The sequence below is a fragment of the Cervus canadensis genome, chromosome 8 (genome assembly GCF_019320065.1).
Source record: "Cervus canadensis isolate Bull #8, Minnesota chromosome 8, ASM1932006v1, whole genome shotgun sequence".
Taxonomy (NCBI): domain Eukaryota; kingdom Metazoa; phylum Chordata; class Mammalia; order Artiodactyla; family Cervidae; genus Cervus; species Cervus canadensis.
This window is the reverse complement of record NC_057393.1, coordinates 84909531-84934875: the sequence shown is the minus strand read 5'-3', so window position 1 is coordinate 84934875 and position 25345 is coordinate 84909531. Positions and strand designations below refer to the sequence as shown.

Sequence of the window (25345 nt, the reverse complement as noted above, 5' to 3'; positions counted from 1 at the left end):
CTTGTGACTGACTTATTCCATTTGGCACAATGTCACCAAAGTTCTTCCATGTGACAGGACTTCCCTCCTTCTTACTGTTAAATAATGTTCCATATTACATGTGCACCAAATTTTCCACAACTATTTATTCACAGACAGACACCTGGGCTGCCTCCACCTCTTGGCTACTGTGAATAAAGCTGCAATGAACATGGGTGTGCAAATATGGTTCCCACTCTTTTGATAAGACTATATTAATTTTCTTGCTCTCTGACACAACAAAATGTCCCAGGCTCATCTTATGTGCTTTCTTCTAATAAATGTACAGGAAATGAGAGAATAGGAAATCACCATTCGGTAATCCTCAGTGAAATCACAGACTCAAGAAATAATCATCAATGAAAGAAACAAGTTCAGTGGGAGGCTGAGCCCACACATCAGCCTGAGCATCCGTAACGGTGGGATATCACATGCCTCCTGATGTGGGCAATAAAAAGTTCACACCACCGCCTCTAGAGAGCTCTTGCTTAAAAAAAAGTTGAACCTGAATCTAAGCAAGCCTTTAGAAGCCATTTCCAGTCCCTAGGAAATACAGCGGGTAGAGGAAAAAGCTAAATGCTAATGTGGAGCGGGGGACATTCTACAAGATAAATGACCTCTTTTTTCTTAAACAAGCCAATGTTAGGAATAAAGAGAAAAATATATACATAAAAATAAGGGCTGCTCTAAGATTTACGTCTTTAGAGAGAAAGCAAACAAAGGTGATACTGAGCCTGATTCAAGGAAATCAACTATAAAAAGACATCTTTGATATAATCAGGGGACATTTAAAAATAGGCTGGATATTAGATGATACCATGAAATTAGTGTTTTTATTTTCTTCAATATGATAATGGCACTGAAGTTATGTAACAAAATGTTTTACTTTTTTCTTAAGAGATGTATACTACAGAACATACAAGTGACATAAATGCGTGTGATTTGTCTTAAGGAAAAAAAGATATGTAAGTTTGGCAAAAATCTTCATAATTATTGAGTTGGGGTGATGATCATGTGGGGGTTTATTAAGGCATTCATTCTATTTTTTGCACGCTTGAAAATTTTCATGAGAGGAACTTTAATGACATAAATACAGCACACTGACAAAGCCAAAAGGTGATGATGTCTTCAGTTACCTGTAGACTGATGGGTCGCTGAGGTCAAGGGTCTCACTAACATAGTCTGCCAGTATGAACGGGAACACTGGATACTGCATGAGATCATTGAAAGATCGGCCGGCATGTTTGTTTAAGTGAGTCAAATACTCAAAATTAGTAATTTGCCCAGTATACCACAAATTTGTCAGAGCGGTGATATTGCCATATTCCAGAAGATTAGGGAGGTTATTTGTTAGTATACTGTGGTATACATCATCACGAACCTAGAACGGAAGGAGAAAAAAAAAGCCCAGATTTTATTTTTAGTCTTGACACTGTCCTCCAAAGAATCCATGATGTCATAGGCATGTTACTAATCTCAAGTCCTTCAAGAAAACACTTTTTGCCCAATAACACTGACTGGTGGGGAATTAAGGTTCAAATCTAGGTCTTCCTCTAAAGGTTGTGCTATATATATTTATTTATTGAAGTACAGTTGATTTACAATATTATATTAGCTTCAGGTGTACAACATAGTGATTCAATATTTTTATAAATTATACTCCATTTAAATGTTATAAAATATTGACTATAGTCCTTGTGCTGTACAATATATCCTTATAGTTTGTTTTCTACATAGTAGTTTGTACTTTGTAATCCCCTCTGCCTGTTCTCTCCCCACTCATACCACTAGTTTGTTCTCCTTGTCTTTGAATCTGTTTCTGTTTTGTTACATTCATTTACTTTTGGCTCTTAACCACTATGTTTTGCAGCTGGAGAAATCAGTAAGAGACTAAGAAGTCTGTACAGAAAAATCACTTACATACAGACCCTAAGGGGAAAAAAAATCAATGAAAGAAAATGAAGCTTCTTCATCTGTATAAATGAAACATGCTGTAGTAGAAAGAGCACAGTTTTCTGAATTAGACAGAGCTGGTCTTTTTTCTTGCTTAAACCCATTGTGCTGTAGTTCCCCTACTATAATATGGGGATAGTAAGATTTATTCATGAGAATGAAACAAAATATCCTACATAAAAACAGGATACCTCATTTTCACTACTGATGGAAAACTAACATATGAACTCTTTTTTTAAGAGATTTAGAAAAGTTCTGTCACAGAAAAAGGGTGTTCTGATTTCTTCTAAAGCAATTAAATGATAATTGGTAATAAATGGAAAAAAATAGAGGAACCAGGCCTTTCTAAAAACAAATTTGAATTACCCCTCTTAAATGAGTATATGCTTCAGGCATAGGAAGATGAGCCAAAGATGTGGATAATCAGAGATGAGACTAAAAGTGAATGAGAAGAATGAGCTTAGTTATGGAACAGGCATAAGATCACAGGATATTTAAGAACCTAAACCTGGAGGTCTGTTTTACAACAATGTGAATGTACTTAACACTACTAAACTGTATGCATGAAAATGGTTAAGATGGCAACTTCTATGCTGTTTTTTTTTTTTTAATCAGAATTAAAAATAAAAAAGAATCAGTTCAAGGCAAAAATAAAAACCTAAACCTCTAGTCAAAATCTGAAGGTTGCCAGATGCTGAAGCTAAGGTTGGTGGGACAGAATTTATGACCGTTTGCATACTAAACTCTTCAAGGAAAAGGAAACATTTATTCATTCAACAAATATTGACTGAGCACCTATATACCAGTATGCTGGTGCACTGGGAAGACCCAGAGGGATGGGATGGGGAGGGAGGCGGGAGAGGGGATCGGGATGGGGAACACATGTAAATCCATGGCTGATTCATGTCATGTATGGCAAAAACCACTACAATATTGTAAGGTAATTAGCCTCCAACTAATAAAAATAAATGAAAATAAATAAATAAAGTAACGAATACTGTCCTCAAAAAAAAAAAAAGGATGCTAGAGCTGTGGCACTTAACAGAAGAGCCTTTACATTCGACTGGGCACACTGGTGGATGCCATGAAGTGCTCCAGAGAAAAGAGAGGAAAGTCAGGGAGACAAAGGGATTCCTGGGGGTAGGAGTGAGAAAGGGGCTGCTATTTCAAATACATAATCAGGGGGGTCTCTCTGATAAGAGGGCATTGATCAGGGAACCTGAAAAAAAGTAAGGGCGTGAGTCATGTAGATTTCTAAGAGGAAAAGCATTCCAGGCGGCATTTTAGGGAGCTCTAAGTACAGAGGCTTTCAGGCATCAGTATGCCTGCTATAGACAAGGAAAAGGAGGTCTCCATGGATGGACTAGAGATGAAGGATAGAATGGTAGAAGATAAGGTCAGAAAGAACAAGGAAGTGCTAGGTTATTCAGTACTGTAAGGTCCTGGCTTTAATGGGTGACAGAGAGAGTGGGTGGAGGGCTCTGAGCAGAGGCATGGCAGGATGTGACCCACTGTAACCGCTGTGTTGCGAGCAGTCTGAAAGAAGAGGGAGAGCAAAAGCAGGGAGGCCAGTGAGGGGGACAGTGCAATGATTTATGCAAGAGCTGACAGCGGCTTAGATGAGGGTGGCAGCCGTGGAAACACTCAGCTTCTGGGTATACTTTGAGGGGCAAACCAACTGAATTTACTGATAAGAGTAGATGATTAAGAGGAGTCACAATAAGTGGGATGACAGAAAAGAGGAGTCAAGGATAATCCCAAGGTTTTTGAACTGGCCAAGCAGAAAGACTGGAGTTGTTATTTATGGAGCTGGGGAAAACTGGAGATTTTAGGGGAAAAATTAGAAGTTCAGTTTTGTCCATGTTAAATTTGAGATGCCAATTAGACTTTAATGCAGAAGTCCAGTGAGGAAGGTTTTCCCCCCCTTTCTTTAAAGAAAGAATAATCAGCTGTGTCTAACGCTGCTGCTAAGTCAAGTAAGATGAAGACTAAGAAATACAACCGTAGGGTTTAGCAACATTCCGGTCACTGGTGATGCTGAGCAGAGGTTACAGGTGGGGTGGTGAGGAAAAAATCTGATTGGAGCATTTCAAAAGAGAATTTGAGGTGAGGAATTGGAAGCAGCAAGCATACACAATTTCTTCCAAGACCTTTTCTATCAAGACAAGCAGACACAGAGCAGCTGAAGGAATGTGGCAGTCAAGAAAGGGTTTGTCAAAAATGAAATCTATCAAGGTTGAATTACTTCAGGTTGGTTATACATTCATTTATTTACTTATTACAGAGACAGTCACTCTGGGAAATAAAAATTTAATACAGTTTTGGGGGACAAAAATAGTCCTAATATAACCAAAGATTTACTTTAATCAGTGCTAAGAAATAGGGTAATTTTCATTTGATTTCAGAAACAGTTAAAGTTTAAATAAGTTAAAACTTCATTTAGTCAGTATGAGTGTAATTAAACTGATTCCATTATCATTTTGAAAAAGTATATCTATTAATATAGGCAAATTTACCTTGGTGTTATCAAATGCTAAAAGGAGTGTTCTGCCATTTGTTAAAAATATTTCTACAGCATTATCCCTCAACTGCCACCAACGCTTGTGAACTTCTTTAATTTCTTCATATGTCCAGGAAAATGATGCTGGTTCCAATTCTCCTTGAAGGCTCTAAAGTCAAAGGAAATAACATGAAAGCATTTGCTCTACATGCAATAGAATCATTTTAATTTTACATTTTAAAAAACTATCAAAATGCAATATAAAGCCTTCTTTCTGTGGCAAAGTGGCAGATAAGATTCTCTCAAAATCCTCCTGCTACTAAACACTTCAAAATGCTGGATAAAATCTAAAAAAAGGAAAAAAAACTGAGTTAATAAGCTTCACTTAAACTTTATTAATAGGCTGTATTTTCCAGAGAAGTTTTATGTTTATAAAACTGAGCAGACAGTATGGAGCTCCTACGTATAGCTTTTTTGCACTCAGTTTCCCTACAGTGAACGTCTTGTACTCATGTAGTATATGTGTTACAACTGATGAGCCACTACTGAATAGATTATTCTTAACTAAAGCCCATAGTTTAATCTTGGTTTGTATAGGTCAAATGGCTTTTGACAAATGTTTAATGACATGTGTCCACCATTACAGTATCATACAGAATAGTCTCACTGCTGTGAAACTCCCTTCTGCTCCACCCACCAGCCACTGATCTTTTTGCTGCCTCTACCGTTTTCCTTTTTCTGGAAAGTCACGTGGTTGGAATCATGAAGTATGTAGACTTTTCAGACTGATTTCTTTTAGTAAGCAAATATTCTTTTAAATGTATAGCTGAGCTTGCAAGAAAGTAAGGGAAAATTAAATCTCTAGGAGTCAAAAATAAAGAGAAATCTGAAAACCAGCAGTAAGGAGGAAGTGACACTTTGGCCTGCTCTGTGTGTGTCTTACTATGTCCCAACTGATTTTTAGAAATACAGGCAGGAAATATATTACAAGGAAAGCAAAATGTTCTAATGAAAAGGTAATATTCTCATTCTTAAACCAAATTCCTCCCTGTTTAGCTTCAACATTCAACATACTTTCAATTTAACAAACATTAATTAAGCATCTACAGGCAAGGTGCTTGCTAAGTGCTCTGCATGAAATAAATCTATACATGATAGGAAGGAGGCACAGGATGTTTGCACACGCTTTGGAAAGGCAAAACAGCAAATGTCACACAAATGCTATGGAAGTACAGAGAAAGGAAGGATCCTTCAATTTATTAAAAAGCTCTTTTTAGAGCTTCTATTTAGGTGGAAAATGGCATCTTTTGGACCCACCCAGGAGAAAAGCTGATTCATGTATCAACTATTAAACTCTTTGGTTCTAAAAAGATACATCTTTAAAAATAACGTAACTATACTTTTGCGAGCTGTGACAAATACTGTAGCAATTGCTATGTAAATCACGAAATAATGCCTATTCAATTTTGGGGGATTATATGAAATATTTTAATGATTTTTTAACATGATTTGCTTTACAATCATATTTTATGTTTTCACTCCCTAATTTCTTTGAATCAAACATGTATTAACCAGTAAACCATACATAATCTTATTTAAATGCATCCTTATGAATTCCTGGCTTTAGAACTTCTGAAACAAAGAGCCTTATTTCTCTGGTTACAGGACTCTCAAACCAGTATTTTAATAGCATGTATATGAATTCAAACAAATAAAATGTTTCAGTTCAGTTCAGTTCAGTTCAGTTCAGTCGCTCAGCCGTGTCCGACGCTTTGCGACCCCATGAATCGCAGCACGCCAGGCCTCCCTGTCCATCACCAACTCCCGGAGTTGACCCAAAGTCATGCCCATCGAGTCGGTGATGCCATCCAGCCATCTCATCCTCTGTCGTCCCCTTCTCCTCCTGCCCTGAATCTCTTCCAGCATCAGGGTCTTTTCCAACGAGTCAACTCTTCACATGAGGTGGCCAAAGTATTGGAGTTTCAGCTTCAGCATCAGTCCTTCCAATGAACACCCAGGACTGATCTCCTTTAGGATGGACTTGTTGGATCTCCTTGCAAGTCCAAGGGACTCTCAAGAGTCTTCTCCAACACCACAGTTCAAAAGCATCAATTTTTCGGCACTCAGCTTTCTTCACAGTCCAACTCTCACATCCATATATGACCCCTGGAAAAACCATAGCCTTGACCAGATGGACCTTTGTTGGCAAAGTAATGTCTCTGCTTTTTATTTTTCTTTTCCTTTTTTTTTTCATTTATTTTTATTAGTTGGAGACTAATTACTTTACAATATTGTAGTGGTTTTTGCCATACATTGACCTGAATCAGTCATGGATTTACATGTGTTCCCCATCCCGATCCCCCCTCCTGCTTCCCACCCTGTCTCTGCTTTTTAATATGCTATCTAGGTTGGTCATAACTTTCCTTCCAAGGAGTAGGCATCTTTCGATTTCATGGCTTCAGTCACCATCTGCAGTGATTTTGGAGCCCAAAAAAATGAAGTCTGACACTGTTTCCACTGTCTCCCCATGGCATCACCAGATGCCATGATCTTAGTTTTCTGAATGTTAAGCTTTAAGCCAACTTTTTCACTCTCCTCTTTCACTTTCATCAAGAGGCTCTTTAGTTCCTTTTTGCTTTCTGCCATAAGGGTGGTGTCATCTGCATATCTGAGGTTATTGATATTTCTTCCGGCAATCTTGATTCCAGCTTGTGCTTCATCCAGCCCAGCGTTTCTCATGATGTACTCTGCATATAAGTTAAATAAGCAGGGTGACAATATACAGCCTTGATGTACTCCTTTTCCTATTTGGAACCAGTCTGTTGTTCCATGTCTGGTTCTAACTGTTGCTCCCTGACCTGCATACAAATTTCTCAAAAGGCAGGTCAGGTGGTCTGGTATTCCCATCTCTTTAACAGTTTTCCACAGTTTATTGTGATCCACACAGTCGAAGGCTTTCGTGTAGTCAAGAAAGCAGAAATAGATGTTTTTCTGGAACTCTCTTGCTTTTTCGATGATCCAGCGGGTATTGGCAATTGGATCTCTGGTTCCTCTGCCTTTTCTAAAATGAACTTGAACATCTGGAAGTTCATGGTTCACGTATTGCTGAAGCCTGGCTTGGAGAATTTTGAGCATTACTTTACTAGCCTGTGAGATGAGTGCAATTGTGTGGTGGTTTGAGCATTCTTTGGGATTGCCTTTCTTAGGGAGTGGAATGAAAACTGGCCTTTTCCAGTCCTGTGGCCACTGCTGAGTTTTCCAAATTTGCTGGCATATTGAGTGCAGCACTTTGACAGCATCATCTTTCAGGATTTCAAATAGCTCAACTGGAATTCCATCACATCCACTAGCTTTGTTCATAATGATGCGTTCTAAGCCCCACTTGACTTCACATTCCAGGATGTCTGACTCTAGGTGAGCGATCACACCATTGTGATTATCTGGGTTGTGAAGATCTTTTTTGTACAGTTCTTCACCTCTTCTTAATATCTTCTGCTTCTGGTAGGTCCCTACCATTTCTGTCCTTTATTGAGCTCATTTTTGCATGAAATGCTCCCTTGGTATCTCTAATTTTCTTGAAGAGATCTCTAGTCTTTCCCATTCTGTTGTTTTCCTCTATTTCTTTGCATTGATTGCTGAGGAAGGCTTTCTTATCTCTCCTGGCTCTTCTTTGGAACTCTGCATTCAAATGGGAATATCTTTCCTTTTCTCCTTTGCTTTTCGCTTCTCTTTGTTTCACAGCTATTTGTAAGGCCTCCTCAGACAACCATTTTGCCTTTCTGCATTTCTTTTCCATGGGGATGGTCTTGATCCCTGTCTCCTGTACAATGTCACAAACCTCCGTCCATAGTCCATCAGGCTCTCTGTTGATCAGATCTAGTCCCTTAAATCTATTTCTCACTTCCACTGTATAGTCATAAGGGATTTGATTTAGGTCATACCTGAATGGTCTAGTGGTTTTCCCTACTTTCTTCAGTTTAAGTCTGAATCTGGCAATAAGGAGTTCATGATCTGAGCCACAGTTAGCTCCTGGTCTTGTTTTTGCTGACTGTATAGAGCTTCTCCATTTTTGGCTGCAAAGAATATAATCAATCTGATTTTGGTGTTGAGCATCTGGTGATGTCCATGTGTAGAGTCTTCTCTTGTGTTGTTGGAAGAGGGTGTTTGCTATGACCAGTGAGTTCTCTTGGCAAAGCTCTATTAGCCTTTGCCCTGCTTCATTCCATACTCCAAGGCCAAATTTGCCTGTTACTCCAGGTGTTTCTTGACTTCCTACTTTTGCATTCCAGTCCCCTATCATGAAAAGGACATCTTTTGTGGGTGTTAGTACTAGAAGGTCTTGTAGGTCTTCATAGAACTGTTCAACTTCAGCTTCTTCAGCATTACTGGTTGGGGCATAGACTTGGATTACCGTGATATTGAATGGTTTGCCTTGGAAACGAACAGAGATCATTCTGTTGTTTTTGAGATTGCATCCAGGTACTGCATTTCAGACTCTTTTGTTGACTATGATGGCTACTCCATTTCTTGGGGATTCCTGCCCACAGTAGTAGATATAATGGTCATCAGAGTTAAATTCACCCATTCCAGTTCATTTTAGTTCGCTGATTCCTAGAATGTCGACATTCACTCTTGCCATCTCCTGTTTAACCACTTCCAATTTGCCTTGATTCATGGACCTAACATTCCAGGTTCCTATGCAATACTGCTCTTTACAGCATCAGACCTTGCTTCTATCACCAGTCCCATCCACAGGGTATTGTTTTTGCTTTGGCTCCATTCCTTCATTCTTTCTGGAGTTATTTCTCTACTGATATCCAGTAGGATGTTGGGCACCTACCGACCTGGGGAGTTCCTCTTTCAGTATCCTATCATTTTGCCTTCTCATACTGTTCATAGGGTTCTCAAGGCAAGAATACTGAAGTGGTTTGCCATTCCCTTCTCCAGTGGACCACATTTTGTCAGACCTCTCCACCATAACCCGACCGTCTTGGGTGGCCCCACAAGGCATGGCTTAGTTTCACTGAGTTAGACAAAACTGTGGTCCTGTGATCAGATTGGCTAGTTTTCTGTGATTATGGTTTTAGTGTGTCTGCCCTCTGATGCCCTCTTGCAACACCTACTGTCTTACTTGGGTTTCTCTTACCTTGGACTGTACCAAAATGTGAATTGAGTCTTTTTTGTTATTTTCAGATTAATATATTTCCAGAAGAATAAAAATTATGACTACTAAGCTATGTGAATATCAGGATTACTTAAGTTATTAAATCAGACAATATTCTTCTTTCTTTTTGAAGGCAAATGTATGTGACAATAAACAGGGAGTGGCAAGAAGTTTGTTGCTACAGAGGATAGTAGTGAGAAAGAATGGACATAAACTGAAATAATACGAATGCTTCAGAATCTGACCCATAATACTTGCTGCTATGAGACTCAGAACATGAGTCAGAGGGGATGGCATGGTCTTCTTTTTAAAATTATCTTAAAAACTGGAATTCAGTTTTTAAGATAATTTACACAGAGTGTGAGAAGAAATGAACTCTTAACAGTTCTCCCTGCTCTCTGGCTGTATTAAACTTATACATGTGAGAATTTGTCTAGATTCATATAAATGCAAATTTAAACCACTACTCACAGAACTCTCAACTGTATCAGAAGCGTTATCTTCCACAAAATACATTCCACATTTACCTGCAGAAAATAATTGGCTGTGAGTTTAAAAATGTCTGTGCACTATTATTTCACATAGTTAAAAGCAACTCTGGAGTCAGTTGGACCTAATTTGAATCCCAGAACCCAGAAGGAGTTCCTAATAATCAGTAAATATTTTTGAATAGCATCCATGAGATCCTGGGCAAGCTGCCTAACCCCACTGTGCTTTAGTTTCCTTATAAAAAGAATGGGGTAGGGAGAAGACTCTATTTCACAGGGTTACTGTGGGAATTATATAGAATATATGTAAAATGTTTATTAACAGTGTCTGGTGCTTAGTGCGAAAAGTGTTGGCTGTTTATTATTACCAGTATTCTTCTTAGGTTACTAGCATATTACTTTTATTTTGTACTCGTTAACTGAATTCAAGTTATAAACTAAATTTTCTAGCAAAAGAGGAATCCTTAATTATTTTGCTGACTTAAACACTCAATAGGGCAGAAAAGTAAAGTGTTAGTCGCTCAGTCATGTTCACCTCTTTGCAATCCCATGGGCTGTAGCCCACCAAGCGTCTCTGTCCACGGAATTCTCCAGGCAAGAATACTGGAGTGGGTAGCCATTCCCTTCTCCAGAGGATCTTCCTGATTCAGGGATTGAACCCATGTCTCCTGCACTGCAGGCAGATTCTTTACTGTCTGAGCCCTCATGGCTCCATCAGGCTCAGACAGTCCCCCCAATTTTCCCGCTTGATAGGCTGTTGTTAACGCACATCCCTACATCGCATATCCAAATGGTGGGAATTTCCTGGAGCTCTGCACTGGATGCTGGTCACCCTGAGCCCTGGCGTGGCCAGCTCAGAGAAGGGCACCATCTCCATCCTAGTGACTGTGGGGCTCAGCCCTGGTAAGCTTGAGACTCTGCCTGTTAGGGCTTTCAGGCTATATAGCTTTAGCCTACTGCAGTGACTCTCTAATTTGAGGGTGTGTCAGAATCACTGCAAGGTGTATAAAAATGTAGATGTTTGGGCCGCATCCACAGAGTTTCAGATTCAGTGGCTCTGGGCAGGGGCCTGAGAATTTGTTTTTCTTAAAAGTTCCCATGTGATCTGGATGCCCCTGATTTGAGAACAACTGGCCCACAGCATACAAATCAGTTCTTTAAGGGAATAGAGACTGTGGTTTAACGCTATTCCTTCATGTCTTAAGGAAAAATATCTCACTAAATGTAACTATCCACAGATCAATAGTCTTGGCCTTTCTCTCAGAAGTACAGTGAAGAATATAAATTAAGAATAATCTCAAGGTGTATATATTTCATGTGTATAGGGATATCTGTTAAAACAGTAGGCATATAAACATACTAATGATTCTTTACTTTAGAATTAAAAATTGATACATAATAAAAGAAACAAATTTAAAAATGTATACTCATGAAGAAAGTTAACTTTATAAAAATTAAAATGCCATTCATATGCTTTTCAGAAAATAAGACTGTCATTTCTTCACATTCATGAGTCATATGCATTATAGACAATGTTAAGGCAAAATAACCTATGCAATATTAGAGAAAGTTTATCTCACTTAATGGCAGTCTGTCAAAACAATGTTTCAAATTATCTAAGAATAAAATAGACACAGTGAATATGTATAAAAATCTTCAAAATGTAACTTACCTAATAACAATTCACCAGCTGTCTCTCTAGATGGTGCAACGCTGATACATCTTCGATTGACTCTGTCAAAACATATTTAAAATTACTATGATTAAATGTTTTGAACAATTTCAGAGAGTAAAAGCTTTATTTTACCTAGTAGAAGATTTCAGCAGAGCAGACAAGAGTTTCAAAAGCATAGAATGTCTTGTTAGAGTCCACATGAAAATATTATCTCATTTCCAACATTATAATAGCAGAGACATCTCATTTCTGACATTATAATAGCAGAGAAAATAACGGAAACTTTTAGAAAAGGTGAATAATCCCTACACCCTACGCAGAATTCAAGGACTCAGTTATTTAAAAGAGACTTCAATATTTTATATTTTCCAGTACATAAGCAAACATTGGTTCATGCCTCTGAACAAACACAGGAAAGAAACGCAGCATTCTTGGAGAAAAGGGGGATTCAGAGTCAGAATAAGTTCTTCTATTCTTTAGTCAAGTCACTTTTCTTGACTCTCAGTTTTTTATCTATAAAATGGGCCTGACAACAACCTCCACTACAACCACAGTGACAATCCTATCAATAGTTATTGACCCACAATCCTCAACAATGCTATGACATGTTAGGTGTGACTTATCTTCCTCACATAACAGATGCCGACTGAAGTCCAATGAAAACTCTCTATCAAAACTGTCTGTTCTCTTTGGATTTTGGCCATTCAACTTTGTCCTCTCTTGAGCCATGTTCAGGTCTTTTCCTAAACCATTGCATTATCTAAAATAAACATCACATAAGCACTGCAATAGACTATTAAAGTCTTTAACACATTCAACAAAAGAGAAGATGTCTTATGGATTCAAATTTACCTTATAGACTCACTTGCAGCTTTGTCTTTTACAGTAGAAGAGAAAGAAGAATGAGTTTTGTCTTCAAATAGGTAAGAGAGTGGTGGTTTGACCACATCTGTTGAGGAAAAGAGATTACATCATCTTTGTGTAATGACCACAGTTATCTGCTATATTTACATGTTGAGTCAAGAAGTCACTATTACCTTCTGATTTCTGTCGATCCCTAAGCAAATACTTATTTGGAATAGTTAAGTAACATCTCTGTAAACGTCTTCTCTCTCGATTTGGCCCTTCTGTTGGATCCAACTGCCATGAAGTTGGATAGTAGATGGGGTCATACCAGACTGCTCTACAGGTAGAAAGAAAAGGCTTAAGTGGCAATTTGAAGTACTTATAACTTAAAAAAATATATGTAAAAATTTAATAAGTAAGTCAAAACTGATCCATTCAATTGAAAAATCCCAACTATTTTTATAACTAGACAGGGATATGCATACACATGGCTTTCCAGGTGGCTCAGTGGTAAAGAATCTGCCTGCCAATGAAGGAGACTTAGGCAACGCAAGTTCGATCCCTGGGTCAGGAAGATGCCCTGGAGGAGGAAAGGGCAACCCACTCCAGTATTCTTGCCTGGAGAATCCCATGGACAGAGGACCCTGGAATACTGCAGTCCATGGGGTTGCAAAGAGTTGGACACAACTGAGCGACCAAGCACAAACACATGTGCATACACACAGTACAAAAGAATAACAACAAAAAAGTTCCCCTCTGCTCTGGAGTCCAGTCTCCTTGCCTCAAGGCAAGCTCTGCTACTAGTTTCTTGTACCTATTCAATTTTTAAAAAGATACAGCATGACTACTATATATGCTTTGTGATATATTAGACTTAGTATGGTCAACTAAAGAAAAAAAATCAATTTCCAAATAAATTATTTTCATTTCCCATTTTGCCTATTATCTAATGTAACAAACAAAATTATTCATTTTTGTAGTAATCACATTTCTTAAAATGTTTTAAAATAAATTAACATTTTAAATGAAATAGCTTTTAGAAATAGATGAATAAATTACCCTTAATCCTACTACCCCAAACATACCAAAATGCTGGTAGTGATTTTCATTTTTTAAAATTACAGTTATAACTCATATACACATATTTTCTTATATACACATTCCTATATTCTGACTTCTTTATCACTACCATTTTAAACGGCTAATATTATATTGAGTGAAAGGATCATACTGTATTTATTACTATTGTTATATACTTAGTTGTTTCCGATTCATTCACTAACATAAACAATGCAGAGATGAAAATCTTTATGTTTATTGATTTTGGATATTTTGAATATTTTCCTTAGGACAAAATCACTAAAATAGAATAATTGGACCTAGAAATAAATTGTTTATAGGGTTCCTGATATATTATGTCAAAGTATACAATGCCACCAAACCTCTGATCAAGGGCTAAGATACATTCTTCCTACTGTGGAGAGAGTTCCTAAAAAAACTTTTTATTTTAACATAAAAGGTAAAATATAGTATCTAAAGATTTTAAAAAACTAAATTAGCCTCTAGCAATATTCAATTTTTCCCATCTGCTTATTAATTCTACTTGTCTGATGTGAAGACTATATTCATGTCTTTTGCTCAAACTTTTGGGATTTTAATTTTTATTTTCAAACTTTTATGAAATTTTAAAATCATAAAAATACTAACTTTGAAATACATACTGAAAATAAATTTTGATGTTTTGTTGTGGCTATGCTTGTTAAATACACTGGAAAAAAATTAAAGTTCAAAGCCATTCATTTCTTCTTTGTAGTTTCTTCAATTGTGTTTGATCTTAGGAAGTTATCTATCAGAGTTGATAAATACTCTATTTTCTCCTGCTGTGTAAACTTTTTAAGTTTAATTCATTCATTCACCTGGAATTTGCTTTAGTATGTAGCTCCTCAAAGTCATAATACTAATCAGTTATGTTAACCAAATTCAGAGAATAATATTTTAATTTCCCTCTTTCCACTATTTGTGATGCATCTTTTTAACTGTGTTACTGAGGTCTTAACTGGAAATAGATATATTTCCCAACTGTCTTGTTTCAGTGATTTCCCTATTCTTTTGCAAAGATCATATTTTATTTTTTTTAATATATAAATTTATTTATTTTAATTGGAGGCTAATTACTTTACAATATTGTAGTGGTTTTGCCATACATTGACATGGATCTGCCATAGGTATACATGTGTTCCCCATCCTGAACCCCTCTCCCCCCTCCCTCCCCATCCCATCCCCCTGAGTCATCCCAGTGCACCAGCCCCGAGCACCCTGTCTCATGCATCAAACCTGGACTGGTGATCCTTTTCACATATGATAATATACGTTTCAATGCCATTCTCCCAAATCATCCCACCCTCGCCCTCTCCCACAGAGTCCAAAAGACTGTTCTATGCATTTGTGTCTCTTTTGCTATCTCGCATGTAGGGTTATCATTACCACCTTTCTAAATTCCATATATATTTGTTAGTACACTGTATTGGTGTTTTTCTTTTTTTTTTAATTTTTATTAGTTGGAGGCTAATTACTTTACAATATTGTAGTGGGTTTTGTCATACATTGACATGAATCAGCCATGGATTTACATGTATTCCCCATCCCGATCCCCACTCCCACCTCCCTCTCTACCCAATTCCTCTGAGTCTTCCCAGTGCACCAGGCCGGAGCACTTGTCTCATGCATCCAACCTGGGCTGGTGAACAAAGATCATATTTTAAAATGAAAGCCAATAAACAGATATTACTCTCTGGAAGAGCTAATGTCTCTCTCTCTCATTATTTTTTCTCCCTCCCAAGAATTAAAAAATTCTCAGAGGCATATTCTTTAAGAGGAAATAAATTACCAATGATTAAACAAAAAACATTTAATCTAATCAGATAGCATTATGAATCTTTATTCTAGAGTGAAAATCACATCAATATAAAACATTTATGCAGGACCACTGAAAGTCCTCCCACGTTGCTAACCTGTCATGCGTCAGTTGTTGAATAAGCTCCTGCCAGTGTCTGCTGGCACTAAGATCCACTTTGTACATTCCTCTGATGTGCTGGATCACCTTTTTTCTCTCAATTCCTTGGGAAAGAGATACTGCCTGGGTGATATCTGCAGCTATTTTAGATATATCCTTTGATTTTGAATCCAAACGCTGAAAGAGGCTAAACAGACAAGAAGCCTGTAAGTTAAGTATTTGTATAGGAACATTAAATGTATATCAAAACATGGTACATTAAAACTAAAAGCATATGCAAAATATAATGGGGCTCCTAAAAGACACAACTTTTAGCACACGTGATATCCTACCTTTGCTGATTATTATTAACTGTTTTCTGCCAGCTGGCCTTATTCACACCTTCTTCAGTTTCATATTTCCTTTGTTCCTAAAAGATTTAGATAATAATATACTATATAAAACTTATTATTTATCATTTAACACTGGCACAGAGCCCAGCAAACTAAATTTAAAACCAAGTTAACAAAGGAAAAAAAATTGTCTCCTGGAGACCAGAATATTAAAATAAAATACATCAGCTACTTAAATAATGCTATAATTCCCCTTTGTTTCCACACAATTTGGGTCACAGAAATTAGGGTGGAATAGTTAACTAGGGCTGCCAAACCCAACAGGTTTGCATAGCTGCTCACTTCCTTATTTTGCTTTTTCACTAAAGAACTGAGAACTTGAGGCTGATGATTCAACTTGCTTGTCACTATTAAAACCTTTTTCTTCACTGAAAGCTAGTGGTAATGAATATGGATGACCACAGAGAATAAAATGCTCCTTAAAATAAAACTATTTGTTTTCTTATATTAAAAAACAATATAATGTATAAAAAATTATCATCTAAATTCACCATCAGTGGTACTCTATAATAAAAAAATCTCTCAATCATTCTTTAGTTACAGTCAAGGGGATCTCCTAAGAAAACTGTTTCTTATGGTTTCACTGACTCACCTCTTTGATCACTCTAATAAGGTCTGATTTTGTTGATGCACTGGGAGGGATGCACTTATGACCACATAATTTTAAAGCATTCATAAGCAGTTCTGCTGTGTCTAGTTCTTCTTCAGTCAATTCATCTTTGTGATTATGCATCAACTCTGACAAATACAAAACTAATTTGGCTCCATGCTTAAAAAAAAAAGTAACAATTTTTTTAATTAAAAAAATTTTAAGTCATAAAGAATTTTTATTTCTTACATTTAAATTCTTTAACAGTAAATTAAATTTATTGCTACATTTATTTGGCTGGATCTAGTTTAAATAAATCAGCTAAAAAGACATTTTGGGGACAACTGAAGAAATTCTCAAATGATTATGCACTGAGTATATGATGACATTAGAGTATATGCTAATTTTGTCAGGTATAATAATGTTGTTATGGTGACATAAAACAGTCTTTTGAAAAAAATGTCATGATTTATATAATTTACTTTAAAATACCTCAGAAAAAAATGATGATAAATATGATAAAAATACTAACAATAGATCTATGGGATGGTCATATGGTACTCATTAAGTATTCACTAGTCTCTATTCTTCTTAGTCTGTTTGAAAATTTTTATTGTTAAAGGTAAAAAAATGGAAGAAAAAGAGGGAAAAAAAAGAAGAAAGGGGGGATTGAAGTAATAAAGGAAAGAAGGAAAAAAGAAAGCACACAAACTTTTGGGGAAAGAATTTTAGAGAGGGTTTGCTAAAGGAATAATAAGCTTGGGATGAAGGAAACTAATTCTTAGTTCTTCTCATAGAAATACTGAACTGGAAGGGGAACTTTCCTTTAAGCCTTAAGGTAAGAGTCTCTTTAATTTCTGCTTGGGAGAATAAACACTGGAGAAAATACCAGAACAAAAAAGTATCTTTGGATCCATTTGTAAGCATTCACTATTCCCTGGGGAGAACAAAAGGTGAAAAACTCTAAAACCAGTTAAGATGTCAGCATTCAATATGTGAATATTTGGGAGAAGGGTTGGTTTAGGTCAGTCTTTTATGAACAGGCACTATAGACAAAATGAAAATGTTACTTAAGAAAATGAGAATGGTCCTTCCCAGTGTAAAACTAAACCAAACTTTGATTCATGATTTCTTGAGTGGCTCTTTTTTTTTTTTTTTTGAGCACACATGCATACTTTTATTATCTATGCTGGGATTCCACAAGACATGGCTATCATTTTTGCTTTAGATGATCATTTGCAAACATGTGAAATTTCATTTTTAGATAAGCTTTGTTTACACCAATTTTATAGGCCTCCCCGGCAGCTCAGATGGTAAAGATCTGCCTGCAGTGTGGGAGACTGGGGTTCAATCCCTGGGTTGGGAAGATCCCCTGGAGAACAGAATGGCAACCTACTCCAGTATTCTTGCCTGGAGAATTCAATGGACAGAGGAGCCTGAAGATCTACAGTCCATGGGGTTGCAAGAAGCTAGACATGACTGAGAGACTGATATGCACACACATGCCAGTTTTAGTGCTTTTTATTTATTGTGTAGATCAAAGCTTTTTTCCGTTAAGTGGCTCTTTCATGCCAGAGATATTACACCTCATTGTTAAGTGTACAATATATATTATTTAGACATTAACTTTGCCAACGTTAAACATGCATAATTTTATTTTTTAACAATTTGCATTCATACAAATATCACTGTATTTGGCTTTATGATATTTTAAACTGTGAATAGTCAACAAATGGATTTGGAAACTATAACATTTTAGGTGATATTTAAATTCACATGCTGAATCACATCATGTCGCTTCCCAAAAGCATAAGATGAACATACGCAATGATGAAAATAGCAAAGCTTATTTTAATGCAACATTTTAAATTAGTCAGGAGACAGCTGTTACCTGACCAAAAGAGAAAAATGAACAGATGCTCTGCAAGTAAAAGGCCTGAAGAGTTGGCAAATAGAGAGGAATGGTAAATGACTAGAATATTTTCATGTGTGCATCTTAAAGGTAATAATCTTGATAGAACTCTAAAAATATTTCAGTTTAGTATTTGGTGACATTTTAAGATCATCTTGAAAAACTATCAGAAATGTTTTTTTTCATTCTGAATATCCAAAGAAACATGATTTTCCTAAGTTGTTTCTAATAGCTCATTTTAACATCTTCTGATCAATCATTTATTGATTGTAGTTTCTGGGACTAGAAAAGTTGTTTTTGGAGACATGCACACATAGAAATCTTATTTTCTGCTCTCAGAAAACTGATTTAAGGAATTGAATTTAAACACAAATTCTTAGAAAATAATAAAATGTGTAAAAATAAGATTTTCGATGAAGTTTCAAGAAGGAAGAGTTCTGAGTGGACTAAAAGAAGGAAGGCAGTCTTTGAAGGTGGTACCATATGATGTGGGTGCATGGCTATGGACACAACAGGCATATGGACAGACAAAGGAGAGGAGAGACAGCGTTGCGTGCTGCGGGGACAAGAAAAAAGCAGCTTATCAGAAGGACTACAAGGGATGTGAAGATGTTATGACAGAAAAGATGAGGAGCCACTGACTGGCTGGAGATTTATCCAGATTCAATAGAAGAGAAGCTTGGAGCTTTAAAAATCAGGCAGACTACAGATGGAATAGAGCTTGTAGGCAGTTATAAAAAAGGCATGAGACGAGCTCTCTATACTGCTGTGGAACCATTGCTAGGATATATTGTTAGCTGAAGAAAGTAGAGTGAGAAGGATGTGTATGGTTCATTACCTTTCTTCGTATAAAGAAGTGAGAGAAAATACATATGCGCACCTGGGTGTGTGTGTCACAAATTTGCTTATATCTCCAAAACAAATAAAAACCAAATAAGGATGGTAAGCTACAGGGAAAGGGAAAGAATGAGTGAAGGCTATAGAGATAAAAACTAGAAACTCTTCAACTGTGCTATATTTCACAGTTTTGATTTTGAAACCAGGTTGACATTTTACAGATGGCTCAGATGGTAAAGAATCTGCCCACAATGTGAGAGATCTGGGTTTGATCCCTGGGTTGGGATGATGCCCTGGAGAAGGGAACGGCAACCCACTCTAGTATTCTTGCCTGGAAAACCCCATGGACAGAAGAGCCTGGTGGGCTACAGTCCATGGGGTTGCAATGAGTTGGACACGCCTGAGCGTCTAACACTTTCACACATGTATTAGCTTTGCCCACTAAAAACGCTGAGAAGAAATGACAACCCAATAGAAATGAATATACCTAGTCCTTAGATTTGTAGTTTCTAAATACTATTATTTCATTAAAAGGAAAACAGGGGCTTCTTGGGGAAAAAGTTTGGTTGCAGGTCTAGGGAAGGGAATGTACAAGATGAGCCTGGGACATTCTTTGCTCCAGAATGGAAGGAAGTTAATAAAGCTGTGCAGGGCTCAGTCACTCAGTCATGTCCGACTCTTTGAGACCCCATGTACTGTGGCCTGCCAGGCTACTCTGTCCAAGGAATTTTCCAGACAAGAATACTGCAGTGGGTTGCCATTTCCTACTCCAGGGGATCTTCCTAACCCAGGGGTCAAACCCGCATCTCCTGTATCACCTGCACTGGCAGGCGGATTCTTGACTACTGTGCCACCTGGGAAGCCTCAAGTTAATCATATCAACCTGTTAAAATTAAAAAGGCCATGTTAAAAGGATACAACAACTTGAATCTACAGAAGTGTTAATCTGAACATGAAAGAGAAAAATAACTGCAAAGATTTGAAACTACTTATAAAATTTAAAAAACAATACTTGAGTTCATGACAACACCTCAAATATAAAAACAAATACAAAAACTAGAGTTTGCTAGGGCACCAAGTTAGTATTCTAAAAACAAACAGATGAAAGAAACAAGCATTTATCTTGCCTTTCCTACAGAGACTATATTTTAGGGTAGCCCAACAGCTACTAAGGGAACATTCTTCCCTATAGCAGGTCAGGAAGCAACAGTTAGAACTGGGCATGGAACAACAGACTGGTTCCAAATAGGAAAAGGAGTACGTCAAGGCTGTATATTGTCACCCTGCTCATTTAACTTATATGCAGAGTACATCATGAGAAATGCTGGGCTGGAAGAAGCACAAGCTGGAATCAAGACTGCCGGGAGAAATATCAATAACCTCAGATATGCAGATGACACCACCCTTATGGCAGACAGTGAAGAGGAACTAAAAAGCCTCTTGATGAAAGTGAAAGAGGAGAGTGAAAAAGTTGGCTTAAAGCTTAACATTCAGAAAACTAAGATCATGGCATCTGGTCCCATCACCTCATGGGAAATAGATGGGGAGACAGTGGAAACAGTGTCAGACTTCATTTTTTTGGGCTCCAAAATCACTGCAGATGGTGACTGCAGCCATGAAATGAAAAGACACTTACTCCTTGGAAGGAAAGTTATGACCAACCTAGATAGCATATTAAAAAGCAGAGATATTACTTTGCCAACAAAGGTCCGTCTAGTCAAGGCTATGATTTTTCTAGTGGTCATGTATGGATGTGAGACTATGAAGAAAGCTGAGCGCCAAAGAATTGATGCTTTTGAACTGTGGTGTTGGAGAAGACTCTTGAGAGTCCCTTGGACTGCAAGGAGATCCAACCAGTCCATCCTAAAGATCAGTCCTGGGTGTTCATTGGAAGGACTGATGCTGAAGTTGAAACTCCAGTACTTTGGCCACCTCACGCGAAGAGTTGACTCACTGGAAAAGACCCTGATGCTGGAAGGGATTGGGGGCAGGAGGAGAAGGGGACGACAGAGGAAGAGATGGCTGGATGGCATCACCGACTCGATGGGCATGAGTTTGAGTAAACTCTGGGAGCTGGTGATGGACAGGGAGGCCTGGCGTGCTGCGATTCATGGGGTTGCAAAGAGTCAGTCATGACTGAGCGACTGAACTGAACTGAACTGATAGAAGAATCAGAGCTAACAGATGATGGTGGAATGAGAAATACAGAGAAATCACTATTTTGCAACTCCTAATGAAAAAGTGGATCTTGGCAACCATTATTAATGGTTACTGAAATAATTAAAGACTGAGGGTGAACTTTATAATGGATGAATCAGGCTGCTACCATCTCAAAAAAGCAGAGCAACCAAATGTGTTCTGCCTGTTGCCATGATGTAATAGAAAATGAAGTATTTTTTAAAAAACAAAATAGGAAATAAAAAACTGGAATCTAGTCAGGCCTCTACATCTAGAACCACAAGGATACAACTAAACAAATCCGGAATGTGGGAGATTCTATAGAACAAATGACTCAGTTTCATCAACAAATAATGATATTTAAAAAAAAAAGACTGGGGACAGTAATTACAAGGATTAAAAAGATGTTACACCCATCAAACAAATATTGTGTGGGCCTTGTTTGGATCGAGAATCAAGAGAACTATCTAAAAAATTTAAAGAAAATTGGGAAAATTTAAACATTGGGTATTAGATGATAATAAGTAAGTGAAGAGCTGACTCACTGGAAAAGACTCTGATACTGGAAAGATGGAAGGCAGGAGGAGAAGAGGGCAACAGAGGATGAGATGGTTGAATGGCATCACCGACTCAATGGACATGAATTGGAGCAAACTCTGGGAGATAGTGGAGGATAGGGAAGCGTGGAGTAGTGTAGTCCATGGGGTCGCAAAGAGCTGGACACAACTTAGCGACTGAACAAGAAGAAGAAGAAGGAATTATTATTAATATCATGGAGAGTGATAAATTAAAAGAGTTAAAAGTTAAAAGTCCTATCAGCAGAGATCTAAACTGAAGTATTTACAGGTAAAATAATCTGATACCTGACTTTATTTCAAAGTACTAAAAAGAAAAATTAAAATCAGGTTATGGTCATGTGGGGTTCTTTTTTTGATTTCTTCCAACTTTTAAGTTTATTTGAATGTTGCCATAATAAATCTTCCATCTGAACCACTAGGGCTTCGCTAGTGGAATCTGGGTCAGGAAGATCCCCTGGAGAAGGAAATGGCTACTCACTCCAGTATTCTTGCCTGGAAAAATCCCATGGACAGAGGAGCCTGGCAGGCTACAGTCCTTGGATTCCACAGAGCCAGACACAACTGAAGCGATTTAGCAGGAAGGATAATAAATCTTTAAAAAATTACCAGATAGAGTAATTTGGTCTTGAGGTGGAGAGGAGGCTATTGTAGTGATCCAAGCATTAGGGGTGAAAGCCTAAACTGGGGGGTGAGGGGGTGGGCAGAATATAGGGAAAGACAGGACTAAGTAAATGACTGGTCTTGGTGATACAATGGATTCGAGACAGAACAAAGTCAACCACAGTTGCAATGTTTCAAGCTGAAAGCAGTAAGGATACCACCAACAGAAAGGGAAAAGTGGAGAAGTGAAGCTGGTAGAAGAGAACTGGAAATGTCACGGTTGGATTCGGAGGGATGGAGGCTCTGCTGAGAATAAAGCAACAAAAGAACACCTCTTTGAATTCACCACAGAAGGAAACTATGGGCTAGGTATGCTTCTGCCTTGGCAAAGGGGCGACAACGCCCTTAGTGCACTTGAGTCTCAATACTGAAAAGCGCACCTCAAAGCATTACTTCAAAACTGTAACTTTTTGGTTCCTAGTGTGATAAATCTGAGTTTCTCAGGGATATAAAAGGAATACTTGTCCTATCTTAAATATCATCTAATACTTTATTTATAGGGGTATAATTTACATTCAATAAAGCATACAGATATTAAGTGTTTGTTTCCAGGAGTTCTGACAACTGCATACACCCACGTAACCACTACCTCAAGTAAGGTAATAGTTCATTTTTATCACTCCAAGAAATTTCCCTATGCCCCTTTCCATTCAATTCCCCCTTCTCACTGTCCCCTTCCTCACAGAGATAATTACTGTCCTAAATTCTATGACTGTATCTTAATTTCGCCTGTTCTTGGGCTTCATATGAATGGAATCATAAAATGCCTACTCTTTGGTGTTTGGCTGTCCCTTTCTATGACACCACGATTTTGAGCTTCATCCATATTGATGGGTGCATCAGTAGTCAGTTCATTTTTATTGCTATGTAACAGTCTATTGTATAAATATATCACAGTTTAGTTATACATTCTCCCATTGACAGATATTTGGGTTATTTCCAGTTTTTGGCTATTAGTAGAAAGGCTGTCATGGATATTCTTCTACTAGTCTTTTTATGGACATATGTTTTGATTTCTCTTAGGTAAATACCTAAAAATGGAATTTTAGCATCACAGGCTAAGAGTATATTTAATTTTATAAGAAACTGCTAAACAGAATGGTTATACCACTTAAATTCTCCATCTATTGCTTGCTGAGTGATAGAGTTTATAGATTCCAAAACAGCTTGAGTATTTTGATTTTACCATTCTAGATGATTAACAAATATTTTTACTGTAAATATTTTTGAAATATGTTATATGTACTATTGTTTGAGCCATTCAGTATAGCTATTTCATGGATAATATAATGCTTTAAAAAGTCTCCAAACAGTTCTTAAAGAAAACACTTCAAGATTTAGTAACAAACTATGAAGGATCTAATAAGAACTCAGGTAGAGACAGATTAAGCAAATCGACTCTGGTAAACGGCATCTGAAGAAAGACCTCAGAAAATATTTGTTTGGTTAGAAAACTATATTCATGGTATTTGGCATGAAAATACAGTTTAAATTCAGTTCTTGATTTATACAGTTTTATGAAAGTTATTACTCATGAAGTGTTGGAGTACTTACTTGCAGGGATGGGCTAAGACAGTCTCGCAGTATTTCCTGATGATTTGGCTCACGAACTATTTCAAAAATTTGCTTTCTCTCTTGTGAAGAGTGGGCTGGAGACAACATATGCACGAGCAGTCTCCCAAGCTGCATTCGGAAGGTTTCCTTACAAGACCATAAGATTTTAGCCCACTGCTGTTTGGAACTACTAGTTTTACCTGAAGCCTTAAATAAAAACAGGAATGAATTAGGATCAAATTTCTTAAGTAATAATATAATAACCTCAACGCAGCCCTAAAAAATCATGGAACATGTTTTATTCTAGAATTTTCAAACAGTTGAAATTAGGAAGATACACACATCCACACAGACAGGATTTTAAAAGAGATGGATGTACATCAATGTTTATAGTGGCACCGTTCAAAATAGCCTACAGGTAGAAACAATCCAAATACCCATTGATGGATGAATGGATAAACAAGTGCGATATATACTAATAGAATAGTGGTTTATCAGGGACTGGGGGAGAGGCTAATGGGGAGTTACTGTTTAATGAACACAGAATCTCAGTTTCGGATAACAGAAAAATTTCTAGGGATGGACAGTGGTAATGGTTGCACAACAATGTGAAAGGACTTAGTATCACTGATTCGTACATTTAAAAATTGTTAAAATAGCAAAATTTATGTTATGTATGTTTTACTACAATTTAAAAAGGGAGAGATAAAGAAGCTAAAGTCCTAAGACACTTAAAAAAATTACCCAGGGTTTGGAAATTTTAAATGACAAAAAAAAAAAAGAACCATCAAAGAACAACAATAAATAAGCCTACCTGGAATTTACAATATAAAAGAGAAGGATTCCTAATAGAGGCTTGAAATAGTACTAAAATATTGAAGATAGCCGTTTGTTGTTATTTAGTTGCTAAGCTGTGTTTGACTCTTTTGCCACCCCACAGACCAGGTGACGCTAGTGGTAAAGAACCTGTCTGCCAATGCAGGAGATG

General features: G+C 37.2%; 1 protein-coding gene across 2 annotated transcripts in view; it reads right to left on the bottom strand.

Annotated features, from left to right (window-relative positions):
- LYST (lysosomal trafficking regulator) overlaps positions 1-25345 on the bottom strand; it is a 193769-nt gene that overhangs the window by 41019 nt on the left and 127405 nt on the right. For both annotated transcript variants that reach the window (XM_043477036.1, XM_043477037.1), the window contains exons 32-41: positions 24358-24564; positions 16642-16818; positions 15990-16066; positions 15656-15844; positions 12836-12981; positions 12651-12747; positions 11796-11857; positions 10107-10162; positions 4488-4640; positions 1155-1399 (exon numbers count right to left, since the gene is read on the bottom strand). In XM_043477036.1, coding sequence (XP_043332971.1) covers positions 1155-1399; positions 4488-4640; positions 10107-10162; positions 11796-11857; positions 12651-12747; positions 12836-12981; positions 15656-15844; positions 15990-16066; positions 16642-16818; positions 24358-24564 — 1409 coding nt within the window. The remainder of the gene's footprint in view (positions 1-1154; positions 1400-4487; positions 4641-10106; positions 10163-11795; positions 11858-12650; positions 12748-12835; positions 12982-15655; positions 15845-15989; positions 16067-16641; positions 16819-24357; positions 24565-25345) is intronic.